Source organism: Dreissena polymorpha, chromosome 8 (assembly GCF_020536995.1).
Source record: "Dreissena polymorpha isolate Duluth1 chromosome 8, UMN_Dpol_1.0, whole genome shotgun sequence".
Taxonomy (NCBI): Eukaryota; Metazoa; Mollusca; class Bivalvia; order Myida; family Dreissenidae; genus Dreissena; species Dreissena polymorpha.
The window spans coordinates 58388748-58413230 of record NC_068362.1 but is presented as its reverse complement, the minus strand read 5'-3'; the positions used below and the strand labels follow the sequence as shown (position 1 = coordinate 58413230).

General features: G+C 35.0%; 1 protein-coding gene across 4 annotated transcripts in view; it reads left to right on the top strand.

Annotated features, from left to right (window-relative positions):
- The window catches only part of LOC127843199 (shootin-1-like), a 56465-nt gene continuing 31982 nt past the window's right edge, over nucleotides 1-24483 (top strand). For 3 of the 4 annotated variants that reach the window (XM_052373066.1, XM_052373065.1, XM_052373063.1), the window contains exons 1-5: nucleotides 25-232; nucleotides 1907-2009; nucleotides 3094-3146; nucleotides 17317-17377; nucleotides 23146-23240. In XM_052373066.1, the coding sequence (XP_052229026.1) occupies nucleotides 227-232; nucleotides 1907-2009; nucleotides 3094-3146; nucleotides 17317-17377; nucleotides 23146-23240 (318 nt within the window). In that variant the 5' untranslated portion in view covers nucleotides 25-226. Of the gene's footprint in view, nucleotides 233-1906; nucleotides 2010-3093; nucleotides 3147-17316; nucleotides 17378-23145; nucleotides 23241-24483 lie in introns of all 4 variants that reach the window. The other variant, XM_052373064.1, reaches the window with a different exon arrangement.

Here is a 24483-nt window from a genome sequence, read left to right as displayed (position 1 = left end):
CTCCCATATCATTGACATTGCCACTATTTATCGTTGTATAAAAACTTCCGGGTTGTCAGAAAAGGTTGTTTTCGATTCGAAGTGGCAATGTGTGTTTGAATTCAATAGTAGAAGGTAATACAATAACAAATTAAAAAGGGTACTTTTTAAAATTTAAATCAACGTCTAACATCAAAGACGACGTTGTCACTTTCACAGGAGGAAGTAAAGTTCATAAATGCAGTAGATGCAAGTAAGCTTTTATATCTTCAATTCAAGTTATATTAATAATAATAGGGCCACTTTGATGTCATTTTTCTAGTCTTATTAAGCATGACATTCAAATAATACTGTGGATTTTACTTTATAGGTGTTTTTATGCTTTCCAGTGGTTTATAGATAAATATGGGTGAATTAAAACTGATAATTCACTGTTTCCAACAGTGAAAATTAACAGTAAAAATTATCAATAATGTTCAGTGTTATACTATGTAATAATAATGACATTATTTCATCAAATATACAAAAAAGTATCATTTGTAAGCATGAAACATAAAAACTTTTTTGGATTTGGTGGAATATGGATTTTAACTAATTGTTTAAAAATGAACCTAGAGGAACTATAATATTCCTGTACAATGGTCAATTATAATTTTTCCATGCATAAAATTAACCATTATAGGAAGTGTTTGGGCTGTGTTGAAGGTAATTCAAGACATGACAACAACCAGAAAACATAGTCATTTGTCTGTCAGTAATATCATATGGTGTAAATTATTTAATTGTTGGGGCAAGACTTCAAAAGCAGTTTCAAAACAATGCACTGGATTATTTTCATTTTATTAAGTGTGTTATAATCTGCAGCTGCTATTTTTAACAATCACTGCTGCCTCAAAAACAACTATTTTGATTTAACAAACAACATGAAAAAGCATTTTAGCATTTTTAGACTTTAGTTAGCATTTTTAGTTTCCTGTAATTATTTGTTTCATTGTAAAGCTCAGAAAAATAAAACTATAACAGAATCCATACATGTCCGACTGTCTTTCATATCACAAATCAAACAAAATATTGAGTGAAAAATTGAAGAGTTTTTTTGTAGAAAAAAAGGAGTGTCACTTCTATTTACAATTGTTCGTGCTAGTGAAAGTGCTAAGGGCTCATTATTGAATAAGCTTATGTCATACAATATTGCAAAAAATACTTCTAAGCCCCAAACTATTCACACATGCAGATGGCTATTTAATATGTACTTTTAGTTTTAAATGGTAACCCGTAAATGTCAGTATCTTGCTGATGTTTTCAGAAAATATTTAATGTTTCATTACACTTTCATTTAAAACTGCATTCCCTATCTTATGAAACAGTTGATGCATTTGATTCTGACTACATTTGCTTTGTGTATATTTGGTATATTTGTTTCTGCGCATCAAAGTGTAAAAATAAATTCTGATATAATGTATGTAACAGGAAAATTATTAAAGACTTTCTAACAATGCTTAATGCTCTGTGTTAGAAGTACAGAATTTTGTTCGCTGCATTGATACTAGATAGATGAGCCTTGTTTGGGGTAAACTGGGCTCATAATGCATGTGCATAAAGTGTCATCTGGGATTAGTCTATGAAGTCTGCACAGGCTTATAAGGGACAACATTTTCCTCTTGAGCTAGATTTTTGTCTAGAAAAGGACTTTCTTTTTACAAATAAAACAACAACGGAAAGTGTCGTCCCTGACTAGTCTGTGGGTGCTTCACAGTCTAATCTGGTACAATTATGGATGCACATGCATTAAGCCCAGTTTTGCCAGAAAAAGGCTCAAATGTTAAACCTTATAATGCCTCTGTTCAGTCCGATTATCATTTAATGCACATTTCACATTATATCCTCTAGCATAGGTCTAAAGTTTAGTTTTACAAAACATTTTTAGCAAACTAACATGGAAGACATTGAAGAAAATGAAATTGATTGGAAGACCAAGTATGAGGAAATATCTGAACGGTTAGAAGGGTTGGAGAAAATCTCGAAAGATGGTAAGTGCTATAACATCTATGTAGTTTCTTATGTTCTTTCACGTTTGTATGCAAGGGACTAGGAAACTATACAGCTAACTGCTTGTCATAAAATTAGCATAGTGTCCACAATTGTCTCGACTTTCATATATATGCTCCTTTGGTGTTAACTGGTTGGGAGAAATGAGTAAATAGTAAATAAAGGTGTGTGCGCCAATAAATGTCACAAATATATTGTAGGTTTAATTTAACAAATCATTGAGTGATATTCAAATATATTATCTTTTAAAGGTTAAAATTATGAGATATTACTCATACATAAGATGACTGGATTTAAGACCCATTACACTTAAATGTGACAAATACATTTAACTTGTTCACAATAAACACATTTTGTTGTCAAAAATAGAATGATAACATAATATCAGGTGAATAAGACAAGAATAAAGGTCAAGGCGTTTTCCTTCATTTTTTTTAAATATTTTAAATTCCTGCTCTAGATAACTTCTTGTGTTAAACATTAAATGATATATATTTATTTTACACCATCATCGTAATTAAAGTGACTGAAGATAGGGGGAATTGTCAGCAGTTGTTTTTTTGAAGTCAGAGTTAACAAAAGTTGAAGCTAAGGCCATACTGTGTTTGTAAACTATTAAAAATGGAATCGATTTTTAAAAAATGCAAAAAAGGGGAAAAAAACACCCACAGTAGCAATGTGAACTCGGCTTTACATGATTAAATGTTCTTGTTTGAATGTGGTTTGACTTTCTTACACTCAATTTGGAAAAAACAGTGTCATTTCTTTGTACCCTATGATCAGCATATAACACATTAACACATTTGAACATAAAGTGTCCTTTCTTAGCTTGGTTGCATGTCGAATAAATGTGCATGCCTATAACATAATGTTCACATGTATCAAACTGCACTATTGCGTATTGAATGTTGTGTATTTACGGTACTTATCATTTGATATGAACGATCTGTATGTTTATGCACTTTAAGTATTACATGAACAGGGAATATATACTTGTAATATAATATGAACACAGTATATAACGTGCCTGTAATACAATATTGTGCATGTTTTCTCCTTCTTCAGTCTTAAAGGAGTATGAAGAGCTTACAGCAGAATGTGAAACATTGAAGACAGAGGTAAGTGTCTGATGCAACATCTACACATAGGCCACATTCTGGGAAAACTGGGCTTAATGCATGTGCGTAAAATGACATCAGAGCTTAGCTTGTGCAGTCTGCACAGGCTAATGAGGGATGACACTTTATGCTTTTATGGAATTTATCATTTGAAGAAGGTCTCTTTTATAAAAAAATCTAGAGTATAGGCACAAAGTGTTGTCCCTGATTAGCCTGTGCAGACTGTATCCAATCTTGGATAGAGATTAATGCACATCCATTAAGCTTGGTTCATCCTGAAGGAGACTCACATAACTTCAGATGCTGGAACAGGTTAAGCACAAAGCTTCTAACAATTTATTTGATTCAAAAGTTTGGTGCTAAACCAAAAATATTGAATGCTTAACAATTTACATATGAACATTCTTCATTTCAAATATTTAAGTATCATCAGTGTAAGTGAAAGTTACGCATAATAATACCAGAAATGCACAGTTAACATAAGGTATGTAGAAACGCTATGAATGAGCAATAGGTAAACAGGCCTGCACCCATTCAGAAGTAACATTTAACACGCTTCAATTTGAAAAAATGACAATAATAAGATAGGTTACATATTCACCATTTTAGGTAATTGACTATATGCAACTTATTTTGTATGCCCCCTTTCGAAGAAAAGGGGGCATATAGTGATCGGACTGTCCGTCTGTCCGTCGGTCTTTCCGACACACTTTGCATTTAGGTTTCGAAAAATGCTCATAACTTCTATGTCCCTTGAGATATAACCTTTATATTTGGTATACATGTGTATATGGACAAGGCCTTTCCATACGCACACAAAAATTTACCCCTGTGACCTTGGCCTTGAACTTAGGGTCCGCATTAAGTTTCTAAATCTGCGTTTAGATTTCAAAAAATGCTCATAACTTCTATGTCCCTTGAGATATAACTTTCATATTTGGTATGCATGTGTATATGGACAAGGCCTTTCCATACCCACACAAATTTTTACCCCTGTGACCTTGACCTTGAACTTAGGGTCCGCATTTAGGTTTTGAAATCTGCGTTTAGGTTTTGAAAAATGCTCATAACTTCTATTTTCCTTGAGATATAACCTTTATATTTGGTATGCATGTGTATATGGACAAGGCCTTTCCATACGCACACAAATTTTGACCCCTGTGATCTTGACCTTGAACTTAGGGTCCGTGTTTAGGTTTCGAAATCTGCGTTTAGGTTTAGAAAAAAGCTCATAACTTCTATCAAGCGTTTATAGGGGGCATAAGTCATCCTATGGTGACAGCTTTTGTTTTTTATTAATATAAGGCATGAAATTATAAAATTGTAATTTCATACAGATAGCATAGATTATAGAGTTGTCTTCTGGCTAAATATTGTGTTTTTTAAGACAAATTCTTGACATAGTTTGGCAATACCTTATTGCAAACCTCAGCTGGTAATAAATAAGGTAGTTTTTCCAAAAATCATGGATAATAAAATACTAGGTAAATATCAGTCAAGCCCATTGTCAATTATGCTCCCCATAGATTATGCCAATTAAAAATCATTTACAAACTAAGATGCTTTATCAAGTTTTTGTCATTCAAAGTGATAGTAGATCTATTACACCCTAGCTATTGACTCTGCAAGATAGTGAAGTTATCAGAAACTGTAAATTAAATCCAACTGTAATATAATACATGTGAATGTTCTTTTTTGTGTGTCGCTTTTCCTTATGAATTACGGTAGTTGATATCGATATCTGAAGCAAAGTTTTGTTAGTTAATCATTTGACTATGCAGCTGGGTGCGAGGCTTGATCTGTCTATGTTTGGACAGTTTGACTAAAAGAAAAATAAGAGAATACTGTCAATTTTTGTGGACTTGAATTACTGACCATAGATATGGTTGAATTATAAATTTGTCCTAGGTTTCCATTCCAATTTATGAACCATTTGAACGAAATTGCTACTTATAGATTATTAGAGTGGTGTGAATGCATAAATTAACAAATTGCTTTGAAGATCTATTTGATTAAAAAATTACATGCACTTTCATCAAAACTGTGTGCGATAAATAATTTTAAATGGATATGCTGTTATCTGCTATTATTGAATTTTCCCCAAAAGGTCATTTCGTAAATCTGTTCTTGGTTTTTTAATTGGTTAGTGCATAACTTTATTGATCCTGATTTACTAGTAAAGAAAAAGTAAACAATGCTGAGGGCATGCTGGCCTTTTAGTGACCGACCAGTAACTTGGTATTTATTGCTCTCAAGTATTTATCAGACCATCCGTTATCTGTTTGAGATCGAACTGGGAGGTCACTCAAAGGCAAGAAAGCTTGAAGTGGTGTTTACTATTTTTTATACTAAACTACACATTTATTCAATATTTGTAAATAGATTTACACATTTTGGAAGATTATTGAAACAACACACACTGCCAATTTCATATCACATTATATCAGTGTGATAGTTCTACAGATTCTGCTTTTGTTATGCCCCCCTTCGAAGAAGAAGGGGTATATTGGTTTTCTCATGTCAGTTCGTCGGTCGGTCGGTCTGTCTGTCCGTCCACCAGATGGTTTCCGGATGATAACTCAAGAACGCTTAGGCCTAGGATCATGAAACTTCATAGGTACATTGATCATGACTAGCAGATGACCCCTATTGATTTTCAGGTCACTAGGTCAAAGGTCAAAGTCACAGTGACTCGAAATAGTAAAATAGTTTCAGGATGATAACACAAGAACACTTAGGCCTAGGATCATGAAACTTCATAGGTAGATTGATCATGACTTGCAGATGACCCCTATTGATTTTCAGGTCACTAGGTCAAAGGTCAAGGTCTTATTGACTCGAAATAGTTAAATGGTTTCTGGATGATAAGTCAAGAATGCTCAGGCTTAGGATCATGAAACTTCAGAGGTAGATTGATCATGACTGGCAGATGACCCCTATTGATTTTCAGGTCACTAGGTCAAAGTGCAAGGTCACAGTGACTCAAAATAGTAAAATGGTTCCCGGATGATAACTCAAGAATGCTTACGCCTAGGATCATGAAACTTCATAGGTACATTGATCATGACTGGCAGATGACCCCTATTGATTTGCAGTTCACTAGGTCAAAGGTCAAGGTCACATTGACTGGAAAGAGAAAAATGGTGTCCAGATGATTATTCAAGAATGCTTAGGCCTAGGATTATGAAACTTCATTGATCATGACTGGCAGATGACCCCTATTGATTTTCAGGTCACTAGGTCAAAGGTCAAGGTCACAGTGACAAAAACCGTATTCACACAATGGCTGCCACTACAATTGACAGCCCATATGGGGGACATACAAACAGCCCTTGTTTACTTGAGGACTAGTCACCAATTTAGATTGATGCCCTTTGGAAATGTAGTTGAGTGTAGCCTAGCAATGGATACAATTTGGTGCCACAAAGTTTACTTCTAAAAAAAAGATCAAAGAAATGAGACCTCACTTCTGAACATTGAAGATCTCAGTTCAAACTATCACTTGTATACTTACACAAGAACATTAGGTCTAATTTTTGACACTCAACATTTTAACATTCAAAAGTTTTTACGGGCTTTAATTATCGTTCTAATTATTGGTCTTTGTGACAGTTGTCCCTCTACTTGTGAATTGAGCGCTCAATAACTTAGACAATGACAGTCAATCCAATAATTACACCCAATAAAACTATTCAATTGCCACTGATGCAAATTTGTTGCGATCAACAGCAATATGATCTGAGTTAAATCTTTCAGTGCTGGAATCGAATTTTGAAGGGCTTTGCAAACAGTTTGGATCCAGATGAGGCACCACAGAACGTGGTTTCTCATCAGGATCCAAACTGTTTGCTATTCTGATAGTATTCTTTTAAAAAAAATTGAAAAAAATGCTCATTTAAGAAATTCAGCAGATGACATTTTAGCAGACGACAAATTTCCCAGCATGCAAAGGGTTGATAGAGTGCTGGAGTACATAATATCCAAGGATCAAGGGTTAGATCCTCTGCCAGGCAACATTAATTATATGTTGATTGGTCATAAAATCATTTTTATATGGCAAATCTCCTTGGATTTAAATAGGGCAGTTGTCAGTAACTGGCATATAAATGTGCCCCTTAGTAATGATGCGCAAGCTATCCTAGGAAAAATGTGTTGGTTAACTGACTAAAATAAATTATTGTAATAAAAGTTGTGCTTAAGTCCAAGGCAATTTTACTGTAAAAATCATGAGATTTTGATTTCAGACAGTTACCTGACTGACTGGTTTGTAAAACATTTGAATGGCATTAAACTGGTGTATCTGTTTGACTGGTTTTTGAAATTTTAATTGTTTGCTGTGTTTACTGCTTTTAACCCTTTCAATCTCAAAAGCAAAGCGAAAATGTGAAAATGGTTATAAGCAACCTGCATAAAACCAGAGCAGCCTGTGAGTTACTCGCAGTCTGTTTAAATTGTATACTGTTTGCTGCTCATTAGTGTCTTATAGGGTTGGAAATGAAGCCTTTACAACTTGAACTTAGTAAGAAAAGTCTTCAATAAATTTGATTTTCTAAGGGACTTCAAATGCGTCACAATGCATGCATGAGCAGTAAAGCGTTTGAATGTGTTGTAAAATTGACAGGTTAAGCATGTTTGCCTGACGTGGACAGTTGAAAAGATATAGCATGCAACTGGTTTCAGACTTTAAGTGTTTAAACGAGGTCTATTTAGGAGATTTATACGAATTTTTTAACAGGTTTTAATTATAAGCATATCATTCTTGATTGTGACATTTTTTAACATGTTTAACTGTTGTTTTTTAGCTCACCTGAGCACAAGGTGCTCATGGTGAGCATTTGTGATTGCCTTTTGTCTGTCGTGCATCGTCCGTCGTGCGCCGTCAACATTTGCCTTGTGAACACTCCAGAGGCCACATTTATTTCTGATCTTCATGAAACTTGGTCAGAATATTTGTCATAATGATACCTCGACTGAGTTTGAAACTGGGTCATGCTTGGTCAAAAACTAGGTCACTAGGTCAAAAAAAAGAAAAACCTTGTGAACACTGTAGAAGTCACATTTGATGCCCAATCTTCATGTAACTTTGTCAAAATGTTTGTCTAAATGATATGTTGGTTGAGTTCAAAAATGGTTCAGGTCCGTTGAAAAACATTGCCCCCAGGGAGCAAGGCAGTATTGCTTATATGGCTATAGAGAAACCTTGTGAACACTCTTGAAGTCACAATTTTTGCCCAATCATCATGAAACTTGGTCAAAACATTGGTTTCATTAATATCTTGGACAAATTCGAAAATGATCCAGACTAGTGAAAAAACATGGCCGCCAGGGGGCGGAGCAGTTTTCTCTATATGTATATAGTGAAAACATGTGAACACTCTAGAGTCACATTTTTGGTCCAATCTTCATGAAATTTGGTCAGAACATTTTTTTTCTGGATAGGACTGTTGAGTTTGAAAATGGTTCGATCTGTAAAAAAGCATGGCCGCCAGGGGGGGGGGTCATTTTCCTTATATTTATATAGTAAAAAAAGCTTGTGAACACTCTTGAAGGCACATTTTTTGCCTAATCATCATAAAAAAATATCTAAACATCAATTTTATAGATATCTCGGACTGTTCGAAAATGGTCATAATGGGTGGAAAAACATGGCCGCCAGGGGGTGGGGCAGTTTTCTCTATATGTATATAGTGAAAACATGTGAACCGTCTGATAAAGAAAGATAACCTGTACATGCATACTTTCTAATAGTTAACTCCCTTGTTAACACTCTAGAGGCCACATTTATTGTCCAATCTTCATGAAATTTGGTCAGAAGATTGGTCTCAATGATATCTTGGATGAGTTAGAAAATGGTTTCATTTGCTTGAAAAACATGGCTGCCAAGGGGCGGGGCATTTTTCCTTATATGGCTATATATTGCTTTAGTTAAACCTTGTTAACACTCTAGAGGCCACATTTATAGTCCAATCTTCATGAAATTTGGTCAGAAGATTGGTCTCAATGATATCTCGGATGAGTTCGAAAATGGTTATGTTTGCTTGAAAAACATGGCTGCCAAGGGGCGCGGCATTTTTCCTGATATGGCTGTATATGGCTATAGCAAAATCTTGTTAACATTCTAGAGGCCACATTTAATGTCTGATCTTCATGAAACTTGATCAGAAGATTCATCCCAATAATATCTTGGACAAGTTCGAAAATGATGCCGGTTGGTTGAAAAACATGGCCGCCGGGGGCAGGGCATTTTTCCTTATATGGCTTTTGTAAAACCTTGTTAAAACTCTAGAATCCACATTTATTTTCCTATCTTCATGAAACTTGGTCAGAAGATTTCTCCCAATTATATCTTGGATGAGTTTGAATATGGTTTTGGTTTCTTTAAAATCATGGCCACCAGGGGGCGGGGCATTTTTCCTAATATGGCTTTATATTGCTTTAGTAAAATCTTATTAACACTCTAGAGGCCACATTTATTTTCTGATCATCATGAAACTTGGTCAGACAATTTGTCGCAATGATATCTTAGATGAGTTCGAAAATGGTTCTGGTTGGTGGAAAAACATGGCCGCCAAGGGAGCGTGGCATTTTTCCTTATATGGATATAGTGAAACCCTGTTAACACTCTAGAAGTCATATTTATTGTACGATCATCATGAAACTTTGTCAGAAGATTTGTCCCAATGATATCTTTGACAAGTTCGAAAATGGTTCCAGTTGCTTGAAAAACATGGCCACCAATGGGCGGGGCATTTTTCCTTATATGGACTTATGAATCTTCATAAAACTTTGTCAATATATTTGTTTAAATGATATCTTGGATGTGTATGAATATGGTTCTGGTGTGTTGAAAAACGTGGCTGCCAGGGTGTTCACTAGTCATGAAAGTTGGTAAGAACATTTTGTTCTAATGACATCTTGGGCTGCACAGAACATGTCAGTTCCTTTGAATCTCAGGTGAGCAACTTTGGGCCTTTCAGGCCCTCTTGTTTTAAATTATACTGATTTAACATGTTAACTTGTTTGGGGTTATGGATTTTTTTTCTGGTCCCAGCTATATAGCATCTCTGCTAAAGGGATTTACACAAACAAACTTGGCTCAAGAGACCACCACCCACTGTTCTACTCTGTTCTCCAAACTGCTTTCCATCCTCACTCAATAGGGTAAAATATTTTAAGAGATTCAAATGTAATATGCAAATATTATGCCAACAGTAAAGTCAATTCAACAAGAAAAAGACAGCTGTAAATATTGAGAGGCGAGTCAATATTAAAAAATTCTTAAAACTACCCTAGATGCTGTGAATGAATCACTATCAAGGAAGTTTACTATAACTTCCTTATGGTGAACCATAATGAATTAGAATAATCCCCCACTAGTGGCTAGACATCTTAACAAGTTTAACCAACTACATTTGATTTAAAGAGTGTATAAAGCCATTGATCATTGTTGTGATTGTTTCCCATTGCCATGGCTGAGTGATTCAGGAGCTGAGTGCAAAATGGCAAGAGCTGAATGCAAAGGCTTGTGCTTTTGATGACTTACCCTTTGCATGCTGGGAAATTTGTCTTCTGCTAAAATGTTGTCTGCTTAATTTCTAAAATTAGCATTTTCTTCGATTTTTTTCAAAGAATACTATTAGAATAGCAAACAGTTTGGATCCAGATGAGACGCCACAGTTTGTGGCGTCTCATCTGGATCCAAACTGTTTGCAAAGGCCTTCAAAATTCAGTTCCCGCACTGAAAGAGTTAATGATAAATAATATAAATATCTATGTATGGACATATGTAAACAGTGTTTTTCATTCAAATTTTGGGCTCATATTGTTGGTTTTTGTCAAGCCCGTTTGCAGAAAGCTCTATAATAGACTGATCCCGGAATTAGCACAAGTTTAAAAAGAGCCACTAATCCATACAAACAACGCTGGTCCATTATATCAACCAATGATAGCTTAATTTAAAAAATAACGGTTGATATGGTGTGTGATTTTGAAAGTAATATAAATGGGTCAGCTTTATTTGTACCCGCAGATAAGTGGGTTTTTCCAAAAAGTTGCTTTTCCGGGATACATGTTCAGTATTATTGCCGTAAGAATGGTAGAGGGTAATGTCCATGCATGTGCGTTCAAGCTTGTCCAGACTGTTACTTGGTCATTTATTATGCAAGTTTAAATAAAAAAAGGTGCTGCAGTTGTGAGCCATTGTATAACAATTAGCTCCCTGGAACTCAAATATAATGTTTATAGCAATTCAGTTTATATGAAGCAAAACACATTGAAAATTTGTCTTCTGTATTACAAATAATAACCGAAGATGCATGTATACAAATAATTAAATAACTTAGTCCAAACCAAATGAAATTATGTACAGAAAGTAATGCAAAGATATTGAATAGTATTTGTCATACTATTACTACGGCTGCTGCTTTGACTTCTACTTACACTGTGAACACTTTTTACACAATGCTTCAAGTTCAAATTTGCTAATGGTCTTTTGACCAGGTTTGCTGCGACTATTGCAAAATAGGTATATGTTAATATAAATGTGGATCCGGTAAGTTTTCTCTTTGAGAATTAAAAATACGGGTTTATTTAGCAGCCTCACACAAATTTCGCTTGTAAAATTTTGGTTAATTTCAACCCCTGAAATTTTATATGCTTTGTTTAACCATGTAATCTTGAGGAACACCAAAGCATGGTCATATATTTTTTATTCGTTGAATGATGTTTTACAAGGGTTTTGCAATGATAATAATATCTATGCAAAGATATTGGATAAGTGTATTTGTCATACTATTTCTACTGCTGCTGCTTTTTCTTTTACTACTGTGAACACTTTACAAAGCTCACACATTTTTTTAAAGTTCAAATTTGCTAATGGTCTTTTGACCAGGTTTGCACTAATACAAAATAGGTATATGTTAATATAAATGTGGATCCGGTAAGTTTTCTCTTTGAGTATTGAAAATACGAGTTTATTTAGCAGCCTCACACAAACTTTCGGTACGGTTCATTTCAACCCCTGAAATTGTATATGCTTTTTGTTTAACCATGTTTTCTTGAGGTACACCAAAGCATGGCCTTGAAAATTTAATTCGTTTGATGATGTTTTTTCAAAACATCATAGTGTATTACGAAAAGTCACAAATAATTTAATTGAAATTCATGGTAGAAAAAATCCCTACAATGAAAGATATATTACATTTCAAATAAGGATGTTATCAGTGTCTACCTGTTGTTGTAAGACATGATTGTGCAGGCTTGTTTGCTGTTGTAAACACAATACAGAATGTTTTGTCCTTGAGTGGATTCAAATGAATTATACATAACGCCACGCATCAGAAAACATTATGATAAATGTACCATGTACAATGAAGCCCTCTCTTGTTTTAAAGCTTTAATGTTTTAAATAAACATTATGTCTGTGACATTTTTTGTCTAATTATCTCCAGCTGATTATAGAATTTGATTTACTGGCCTTTAAATGGATGAAATAAAAAATTATTTGTTAAGTATTGCAGAAAGTACCTTATCTATATCGTCAATCACCTTATTAAATTGATTGCTCTATGTTCTGGTGTTGTTTTTCAGACGTTCTTTTAATACATATTTATATTTTCTACATTTCCAAATTAATTTTTATTCTAAATTTTGGATTTATTCCTACAAGATAATTAATGTGTTGAGCTGGTGGGAAAACACCTTGATTGCCTCTATATTTCGAAATAAATGGAATTTGAACAAAATCCTGTTTTTATGTCCTGCAATGCTAAACTTTTGTTGGATAATTACATGAGCATCCTTTACAGATATGAAACATCCTTTACAGAAATGAAAAGACTCCCTATCAGGTTGCATGATTATGTTCCTGATTATTAGCTTGGCTGTTTTCGGAGAAAACCTGAGGAATTGTCATAGCCAGCTGGTTGTCCGACATCCGCCGTCAGCTGTCCGCCGTAGGCGTCATGCTAAAACCTTAACATTGGCTCTAAAATCAAAATGCTTCCACCTACATTAGGTTCCAAGATCATGTTGCTCATTATTATACTTTTTTCATATTTATCAATGGTCTTATGATGGGAAATTTATGGGGTAATTTCAGTGCCAACATTGTTAAATAACTGCACAAGAGAATGGATAAGAATTGATTAGTAAACTTCCATCCAATTTATTACCCAACTAAGAGGAATGCAAACTTATTGCTTACCAATGTTAACCTGACAGCGACTTTTGTGCCTGAATTATAAGAATACAGTTATTCATCTATTAATGGAAATTTAGTAGCCTGTGATGCATGGTGTCATTAAACTTGCGAAGCACTTGCATGAACAAGACAAATGGGTTTGAATAAACAGAACAATTTACAGTGGCTATGAAGGTTACCGACAAGCTATGCTAGTGTGGTAAACCACTGAAGTTATATGTACATTGAGACGAAATACATGTAGGAGTTTGTATTTTAATATTGTCTTTAGGTATTAACAAAATATTGCATAGAAATAGAAGTTTTAATTAGCTTTTTTTTTAATGATTCTTTTTAGATGTAATGGTAACATAAATTATGCATGTTCATAGAAATTATTTTCATGCTCCCCCAAATTTTTTTTTGGGGGAGCATATAGTCGCCGCTTCGTGTGTCCATGCGTGTGTGTGTTCATCCGTCCATGCACAATTTTTGTCCGGGCTATTTCTCAGCAATTAATGACTGGAATTCAATTAAACTTTATGGGAAGCTTCACTACCAAGAGGAGATGTGCATATTATCAGCTGGTTCTGGTCGGATGATTTTTCACAGAGTTATGGCCTTTGGAAATTTTCCATTAACTGTGCATATAGTGCAATTCTTGTCCCCCCTACTACTGACTGGAATTAAATGAAGATTTATGGGAAGCTTAACTATAACTACCTTGAGGAGATGCGCATGTTATTTGTGGGTTCTGGTTAGATGATTTATTTAGAAAGTTATGGCCCTTTGAAATGTTTAAGTTGCTAAACCATCCATCGTATTATTTTGTCCAAATGTATGCCCCTCAAGACGTTTCCTTTTATTTGCTCACCTGAGCACAAAGTGCTAATGGTGAGCTTTTGTGACCGCCTTTTGTCCGTCATCCGTCGTGCGTTGTCCGTTGTGCGTCGTCAACATTTGCCTTGTTCACTCTCTGGAGGCCACATTTATTGTCCAATCTTCATGAAATTTGGTCAGAAGATTGGTTTTAATGATATCTTGGATGAGTTTGAAAACGGTTACGTTTGCTTGAAAAACATGGCTGCCAAGGGTCGGGGCATTTTTCCTTATATGGCTTTATATGGCTATAGTAAAATCTTGTTAACACTCTAGAGGCCACATTTATTGTCTGATCTTCATGAAACTTGGTCAGAAGATTCATCCCAATAATATCTTGGACGAGTTCGAAAATGATGCCGGTTGGTTGAAAAACATGGCTGCCAGGGGGCAGGGCATTTTTCCTTATATGGCTATAGTAAAACCTTGTTAACACTCTAGAGGCCACATTTATTTTCCGATCTTCATGAAACTTGCTCAGAAGATTTGTCCCACTTATATCTTTGATGAGTTCAAAAAAGGTAACCTTTGCTTGAAAAACATGGCTGCCAACAGGCGGGGTATTATTCTTTATATGTCTATATATGGCTGTAGTAAAATCTTGTTAACACTCTAGAGGCCACATTTATTGTCTGATCTTCATGAAACTTGGTCAGAAGATTCATCCCAATAATATCTTGGACGAGTTCGAAAATGATGCCGGTTGGTTGAAAAACATGGCTGCCAGGGGGCAGGGCATTTTTCCTTATATGGCTATAGTAAAACCTTGTTAACACTCTAGAGGCCACATTTATTTTCCGATCTTCATGAAACTTGCTCAGAAGATTTGTCCCACTTATATCTTTGATGAGTTCAAAAAAGGTAACCTTTGCTTGAAAAACATGGCTGCCAACAGGCGGGGTATTATTCTTTATATGTCTATATATGGCTGTAGTAAAATCTTGTTAACACTCTAGAGGCCACATTTATTGGCCATTCTTAATGAAACTTGGTCAGAAGATTCATCCCAATAATATCTTGGACGAGTTTGAAAATGATGCCGGTTGGTTGAAAAACATGGCCGCCAGGGGGCGGGGCATTTTTCCTTATATGGCTATAGTAAAACCTTGTTAACACTCTAGAGGCCACATTTATTGACCAATCTTGATGAAATATGGTCAGAAGATTTGTCTTAATGATATCTTGGATGAGTTCGAAAATGGTTACATATGCTTGAATAACATGGCCACCAAGGGGCGGGGCATTTTTCCTTATATGGCTATAAAAGGCTATAGTAAAATCTTGTTAACACTCTAGAGGCCACATTTATAGTCTGATCTTCATGAAACTCGTTCAGAAGATTCATCCCAATAATATCTTGGATGAGTCCAAAAATGATGCCAGTTGGTTGAAAAACATGGTCACCACAGGGGCGGGGCTATTTTCCTTATATGGCTATAGTAAAACCTTGTTAACACTCTAGAGGTCACATTTATTTTCAGATCATCATGAAACTTGGTCAGAAGATATGTCCCAATGATATCTTGGATGAGTTTAAAAATGGTTTTGGTTGCTTCAAAAACATGGCAACCAGGGGGGGGGGGGCATTTTTCCTTAAATGGCTATATGGCCTCTAGAGTGTTAACAAGGTTTTACTATAGCCATATTATGGCTATAGTAAAACCTTGTTAACGCTCTAGAGGCCACATTTATTGTCAAATCTTCATGAAATTTGGTCAGAAGATTGGTCTCAGTGATATCTTGGATGAGTTCAAAAATAATTATGTTTGCTTGAAAAAAAAAGGCTTCCAAGGGGCGGGGATTTTTCCTTTTATGGCTATTATATAATAGTTAAACCTTGTTAACACTCTAGAGGCCACATTTACGGTCCGATCTTCATGAAACTTGGTCAGGAGATTCATCCCGATAATATCTTGGATGAGTTCAAAAATTATGCCGGTTGGTTGAAAAACATGGCTGCCAAGGGGTAGGGCATTTTTCCTTATATGGCTATAGTAAAACCTTGTTAACACTCTAGAGGCCACATTTATTTTCCGGTCTTCGTGAAACTTGGTCAGAAGATTTGTCCCAATTATATCTTATTATCTCAGGTGAGCAACTTTGGGCCTTTCAGGCCCTCTTGTCTGAATATATAGTGCAATATTGTGACAAAAAAAAACTTTTGGGAGAATCACCCATCTCTGACGGTTTCTTGTTTCTTCCCAATATGCAAATGGGTCCGACTTCAAGACCTACTATAGTAGTGGGGGACATATTGTTTTTGCCCTGTCTGTTGGTCTGTTTGCGCCAACTTTAACATTTTGCAATAACTTTTGCAATATTGAAGATAGCAACTTCATATTTGGCATGCATGTGTATCTCATGAAGCTGCACATTTTGAGTGGTGAAAGGTCAAGGTCATCCTTCAAGGTCAGAGGTCAAATATATGTGGCCAAAATCGCTCATTTAATAAATACTTTTGCAATATTGAAGATAGCAACTTGATATTTGGCATGCATGTGCATCTCATGGAGCTGCACATTTTGAGTGGTGAAAGGTCAAGGTCATCCTTCAAGGTCAGAGGTCAAATATATGTGGCCCAAATCGCTTATTTTATAAATACTTTTGCAATATTGAAGATAGCAAGTTTATATTTGGCATGCATGTGCATCTCATGGAGCTGCACATTTTGAGTGGTGAAAGGTCAAGGTCAAGGTCATCCTTCAAGGTCAGAGGTCAAATATATGTGGCCCAAATCGCTTATTTTATGAATACTTTTGCAATATTGAAGATAGCAACTTGATATTTGGCATGCATGTGTATCTCATGGAGCTGCACATTTTGAGTGGTGAAAGGTCAAGGTAAAGGTCATCCTTCACAAGGTCAAGGTCATCCTTCAAGGTCAAACGTCATATAGGGGGACATTGTGTTTCACAAACACATCTTGTTTTATATATAAATATGATTAACAAAAAGGAAAAAAGATGTTTTAATTGTGGTTGGCTTTATAATTTAAAATCACATTTAATACTGTGTGATTTAAGGTCACTAGTAAGGGTTGGCATGAAAAAGATGGTGCCACAAAGACAGTTTATATCTTATTTTGTTATCTTTTTTTATTATCTCTTTTAGAATGCGAGTCTGGCTCAGAAAATTATAGAGAAGGACAAACAGATAAAGGAAGTGAACTCCTGTAAGTATGACAGAATTTAAATGAAAGGCTTGCAGTTGCATAGTGGATGTGGTGTCCACCTTTTCATTAGTGTGTAAATAAGCCTTAATTATCATGCTTTCAATGCAGTAAAAACTAACAAAAATGAAATGATAAATATTGCTGTCCCACAAAATTTGATTGATTAGATATGTGAAACCATTAAGGCAGAATGCACCCAATATCCCAGAAAGTGATTCATAATATATGTGTAAAACCATTACCGAACATGCACCCAATATCCCAGAAAGTGATTAATAATATATGTGTAAAACCATTACCGAACATGTACCCAATATCCCAAAAAGTGATTCATAATATATGTGTAAAACCATTACCAAACATGCACCCAATATCCCAGAAAGTGATTCATAATATATGTGTAAAACCATTACCGAACATGCACCCAATATCCCAGAAAGTGATTCATAATATATGTGTAAAACCATTACCGAACATGCACCCAATATCCCATAAAGTGATTCATAATATATGTGTAAAACCATTGCGGAACATGCACCCAATATCCCAAAAAGTGATTCATAATTATGTGTAACACCATTACCCAACATGCACCCAATATCCCAGAAAGTGATTCATAATATATGTGTACAGTCGAAACTGACCTAACGGCCACCTGAATTTACCGGTCACCTGCAGACAACGGTCAGTCTGGAATCCCCCCGACGAAAAACACTCTATATTACACTTGAATTTAACGGCCACCTGACCATAACGGCGAACGGCCACTATCTTCCACTCCGAAATTTATGTTTAACCTAAAATCAACGGTCACGCGTCAGTCGTCTCGAGTCGCGAAAATTAAAAACACAGCACATTATTTGTCCATCTATTTTGCGTTTAAAGCGTCTGAAAGCGGTAATTGTCTATGATATTATAAAAGCGGTCCGCTGCAAGTAAACGTTTCTTTTCCGGGGATAATTGTGGGGGTATCTTCAAAGAAAATATGTCAGAGTTTATGACTTGTTTAAAGTAATTATCGCTAAATTAAATGACCGCTATTCTTTGAATTAGAACGGTACCATTACACCGTACTATCGGTTTATAACAGCGAAACCGCTTTTTAGACTTTTACGGACGTGACGTCAACGGAACGTGACAAGCTTTATTTACTGAATGAATGAGATGCATGAGTAAACAATTATACCAGCGTTGATAAAGTCATTGCTTTAATTTAACAATATGAAATTAAATCAATCTAAAAGATATTATTCTCTATTATTCAATGTACACGCGTAAGTTAATGCTGTTATTATGCTTTGTTACTGCAATGAGCATTTGTTTTACACTGTATGCAAACGACTGGGCGGGGTAACGACGTAGTAATACTACCAACTGACCAACCTTCTTAAAATTGTGATTCGAATTCAACGGTCACCTGTGGACAACGGTCACTTTGATCATTTCCCTTGACTGACCGCTGAATTCAGGTTTGACTGTAATTAAAACCATTACCGATCATGCACCCAATATCCCAGAAAGTGATTCATAATATATGTGTAAAACCATTACCAAACATGCACCCAATTTCCCAGAAAGCATTATGCTCCTACTTTCTGTAGTTTGTCCAAAGCTGTGCAGAAAAATGATTGAATAATGCAAACATGTCTATTGTTTGTGTTCTGAAAAACAAACCCTTGATAATTGTCAATTCATTCCTTGATTGACAACACTTATCAATACTTATTTACTTATCATCTTTAGTGATCAGTTCTTGGATTTGGACACTGAGAGTTATAGTAGATGTTTACCGTAAGTTGGTTATAATACACTTAGGGGGCATGTTGGTTTCAACAATATCTATTTAGCTTTTCCTAGACACATGAAAGCAATATAATACAATACAAACATATATTCTACTGAAGACAAGATACCGTAATTACTCTAAGTTTTCGGACACCCCCTTTTTATGGAAAAATAATTATTTTTGTGACTCTTAATTTTCAGACACACAAGTTTTCGTCCATAATTAATGTCTCTAAGTTTTCAGACAGTATATTTTACAGCGCTATTTTACCAAATTTTGGTCCTGTTTTCGATATCTAATGACACTTCGATCATGGGGTTTTACAACCAGATTAACATCATAAAACATGGCAGGTGCATGCCTGAGGGCAATGGACCATTACATGTGTGTTATTGGGTAAATAACCTTGTAAACCGGTATTAAACAATGGTTTCGCCCGATAGCATAAGCGTTATAATGACAATTACCAGGGGTAGTGTCAATTAACAGTTCAATTATCTACTGCAATGGTACTACCCCTTCTCAGTAAAATAACTGTGACAAATACTAAACGCTTCAAAGTGTGATGCACCCTATTGCAAGTTTTACGAACAATGAAAGGTGTTAGACAACAACTATCGAAAATGTGTAAACAAAGAATTCATAGTTTGCTTTTTTATTGCGTTTATTACAGGTTCATACTAGCGAGTAGTCACATCACATGCTCATCTTTGAACTCGTTGGTCAAAGTACAACCTTTTAGTAACTTTCTGTCAAATAAATTAAGCATTTAAAATTATTTAAAATGCAGTGCAAACATATATAACTGTAATTTATACTATACAGCATGGTATTGTACAAGCGCGTGATATTACCGGTAGTCGTTGATACAATTGACGCTATTTTCGGACACTTCAATTTTCGACTCTAAGTTTTCGGACACCGGTATTTTGTGAATATTTTTCGTATCTAAGTTTTCGGACACGAAAATTTTTATTATTTTTAAGTGTCCTAAAACATAGAGTAAGTACGGTAATTAAGATGTTTAACACTAGTAGAACAGTGAAGTATAATATAACAGAATTAAGAAAAAAGGTTGAGGTTGATGCTTTGTCTCTCTTCAATTCCATGTTCACATTCATACGTTGACATTAGAGTGAGTGGCTGTTGAATGTGCACAGATGTGATATGATTCTATTCTTTTTCTTTACAATTCATGAAAACACTCATTTTACAGCCATGTCAATAAACACAAACATTAAATAATTTTCAATCTAACAAATATTACTTAGAGAAATATGGTTTTAAAATATTAGACTTTTAGGGCGAGAAAAGAGAAAGTTTGTCTGGGTTCATGTGAAAGTTTGTTTTAAAATCTGATATTGAATAGAGATTATATTTAGCTATTCTTAAGATAATTGGTGGCTTTTATAATTGAGTTCATTCATTGTCAGAATAAATAAGCATAATTTGTTCATAACCTCTTTAAAAAATTTCCTCTAATGTTATAGGTAGATAGCATGCTCATGTTGTATATTAAGCAAAATCCCTGAATTAATTAAAATGATAATTCTGAAAGATAATAAGATAACTGATGTGATGAAATCTGTAGCATCTAAGCAACGAAAGAGTACCTTAAATGTTTTGTTTGTTGGGGGATCTTTTGTATCATTTTATGTGGCAATTTGAATTATTTATCAAGATTTTTGAGTGTTTTGTTGTGGCTTTTAGCATTATTATTGAAGAATTTGAAGTTCCTGTTCTGAACTAATCTCTAACTTCAAAACTTGTATTATGCGCAATAACAAGCATTTAGTAGCTAACATTTTTACAATAAAGATAACTATTGTACTTAATTTTTCACAATTTTCAATTCATTCCTGCATCACAATTGTTATGTCTGGCTCAAAGTGTTATAATGACAGATATTATTTATGTGGAGAGCTTAAGACACAATATCTTTAGTAAATTGTCTGCTATATACCATTTGATGACATGGTAGTGCTCAAAACTTATCATCATATACTTGCATGAAACCAGATTATGTTTTCAATTATCTCATATGTTATTTTTCTCAATGATCCTTATGTTTACAGTTCAGCACTTGAATGTTCTTAGCTTTAAAAGATAGCCAATAAACTGACACATTAAGCTGCATTAGTCAGTTTGAGTGCAAATATATATGAGCCGCGCAATATGAAAAGGGGGTTTAATGCATGGGGGTAAAGTTTTGTCCCAGATTAGCCTGTGCAGTCTGCACAGGCTAATCTATACGACACTTAACGCACATCCATTAAACCCCCTTTTCACAGAACACGGCAAAAATACTGTCCTAGAAAAGAGTGTTTTAAATGGCAACGGTGAGAGTAGCAACTGTAAAGCTTTGACTTTAAACTGTTCCTGTTATCAAGACTTTTAAAAATATTTAAAGGTGAACGTAAAAAATAAATGTAATTATCTTATCAACTGTGTAACAGTCTTGTGTTTGGAATGCTTTGATAGTAAAACTTGATCAAGTCCTTACAAGTATGACTCTTGGCAATGTTCAAACAGTGCTTAGTAACAGGTAGTAAACAGGTATTGTGAGTGTATAGAAAGTATCTGGATGCTATCCACCACTGGGAGACCAGAGACAATGTCAGAAAAAATGTAATTTGAAAGGAATTATTTTGAAGCTGGTGTTATCACAACTGGCATAGAATGGGAACTCAAATGGTGAAGTATGACCTCAACTTAACAAACAAAAATTTGGTTGACCCAGTTATTATACAGAAGTTGCCTAGTTGAATAGTGATCTACTAAATTGTCTAAATAAAACACATTTATGGTTACTTGGTTTTTTTAGTTACACCTGTATTTGTTCGTTTTCTGGTATGTTAGTGCGACAAGTATTTCCTCAATGATATTTGAAGTATTCTTGATATATCGACCAGCTATTAAATGTTTTCATTGGTTTTCCAAGTGATACATGGCCTGTTACAGCTCTTGTATTAATCATGCTTTTATTGCTGATTTCCTTTTAAACTTCTGTTTTTATGCAATAAATAAATTAACAATTTGATATGTATACACATAACTCATAATAAAACGCGATTGAAGTATGGTTATAATGGTTGCATGCTGATCATGTTTAAGTTCAAATCTGTTACAATAAGAAACAAATTTCCCTAATGTTGCTATGATTTTCCTTCAAACATTGAGCTGTATGTTAAATGTGAAATTGTTTTATTTCTGGATTGTTGAAATGTAATATGCAACCAAGAGATTTTTTTCTTTGTATTTAAATGAATCATGACATTCATTTCTCACATAATGCAAACATATAAAGCTTGTCAAGAATACAATATTAAATACAGAGAAATGAACAATGCAAATGTACTAAGCTTTTCAAGAATACCTTATTAAGTACAGAGAAATTAACAATGCAAATGTACTAAGCTTGTCAAGAATACAATATTAAGTACGTAGAAGATGTGAACATTGTCAAACATGCTTATAAGAAGTTATCCTTTCAACTTACAATCATGGTTTTAGATGTCATGAAGCTGCTTTCATGTAGGTGTGAGTCACACAGCACTACTTGATGAACAGATTCAGATGGCAACATTCAAATTTTATACAGTAATAGCAATCTTCCATGGTTTCCATGATTATAGTCAACATGTTTCTGAACATTTCAGCAGTGCAGCCGGTTTAAGTTGAGTTATGTCACCTTCTCATGTACCATGGTTATAATTGAAATCGTTATGTACTTTTCAGTGTTACAGCCTGCTTTTGCTTAGAACGACACACCATCTCAAGTACCATGGATACAATTGACGTCCTTTTGTACTTAAATTTTTAGTGTTTCATCCTGCTATTGCTTAGAATTACACCGTCTCAGTTACCATGGTTACAATTGCCAGCCTTCTGTACCTTTCAGGGATGCAGCTTACCATTGTTTAGTATGACACATTTCTCCTGGTTTCCATGGTTACAATTAACATTGTTTTATACTTTCCAGTGGTACAGCCTGCCATCGCTGAGTATGGCAAACTCAAGAAGAAATACTCGATAGAGAAGGAATGTCGTCAGGAGGCAGAGTACTATGCCTGCGAGGTAACTGGACAACTGTTAACCCTTTACCACTTAGATACATATTTTTACGCATTTGTTGACTGTCCCTCTGAAAGTTAAATTTAATTTAAGACCTTCTTACTAGATGCAAGTTTTAGAGGCTTCATTTCCATCCCTTAGATACTGATGAGGAGCAAACAATATCAAAACTGACGGTTCTTGTTTCAGGCTGTTTGCACATAGCCATTTCCACTTTGGCTCTGAGTGGGAAAAGGTATAATGATCCTTTCCAGCTAAGAAGCAAACTGAAATGGCTATATGCACCCTACATAAAACCTGACAGGCTTGCGAGTAACTTGCAGTCTGTTCAGGTTTTATGCTGTTTGCTGCTTATTAGCATCTTAGAGTTGGAAATAAAGGCTGTACAATTTGAATCTAGTAAGAAAGGTCTTAAATAAAGTTTGATTTTCTAAGGTACTAAAAAAGGGTCAAAGTGCGTATCTGAGTGGTACTTGGTTAATGTTCATATATTAGTCACACAGTTTTATCTTGTGTGTGCTTATAAGCAGATGTATACCATGAATTCTGATGTTTAATCTACACTTTTTTTCCTCCCGGAGGGAGGCATAAAGTAATTGTATAGTCCCCCCATGTCCATGGACGATATCTATAACTTCAGCATTTACAGAGTTTTTGCCCTAAAGTGATTTTTTTTTTGGATAACATCCCTTATTATCCCCCGCCATAGGCGGAGGGATATTGTTTTGGCGTTGTCCGTCTTTCCGTACGTCCGTCCGGCACTTTTGTGTCCGGAGCCATATCTTGGAAGTGCTTTGGCGGATTTCAATGAAACTTGGTATGAGTATATATATGGATAAGAGGATGATGCACACCTAATGGCATTGTACATCATCTGTTAATAACAGAGTTATGGCCCTTTGTATCCTAATGGCAATGTATACCATCTGTTAATAACAGAGTTATGGCCCTTTGTATCTTGGAAAAATGCTCTTTTGTGTCCAGAGCCATATCTTGGAAGTGCTTTGGCGGATTTCATTGAAACTTGGAATGAGTATATATATGGATAAGAGGATGATGCACGCCATGTGGCATTGTACACCATTGGATAATAAAGGAGTTATGGCCCTTTGTATCTTAAAAAAATGCTTTTTTGAGTGTCAAATATGACACTTTTGTGTCCAAAGGCATATTGGCGGGGGATATCAATTTAACAAATTTACTTGTTATTGATGGTATGATAATAAAACTTTGTACATTAATATAG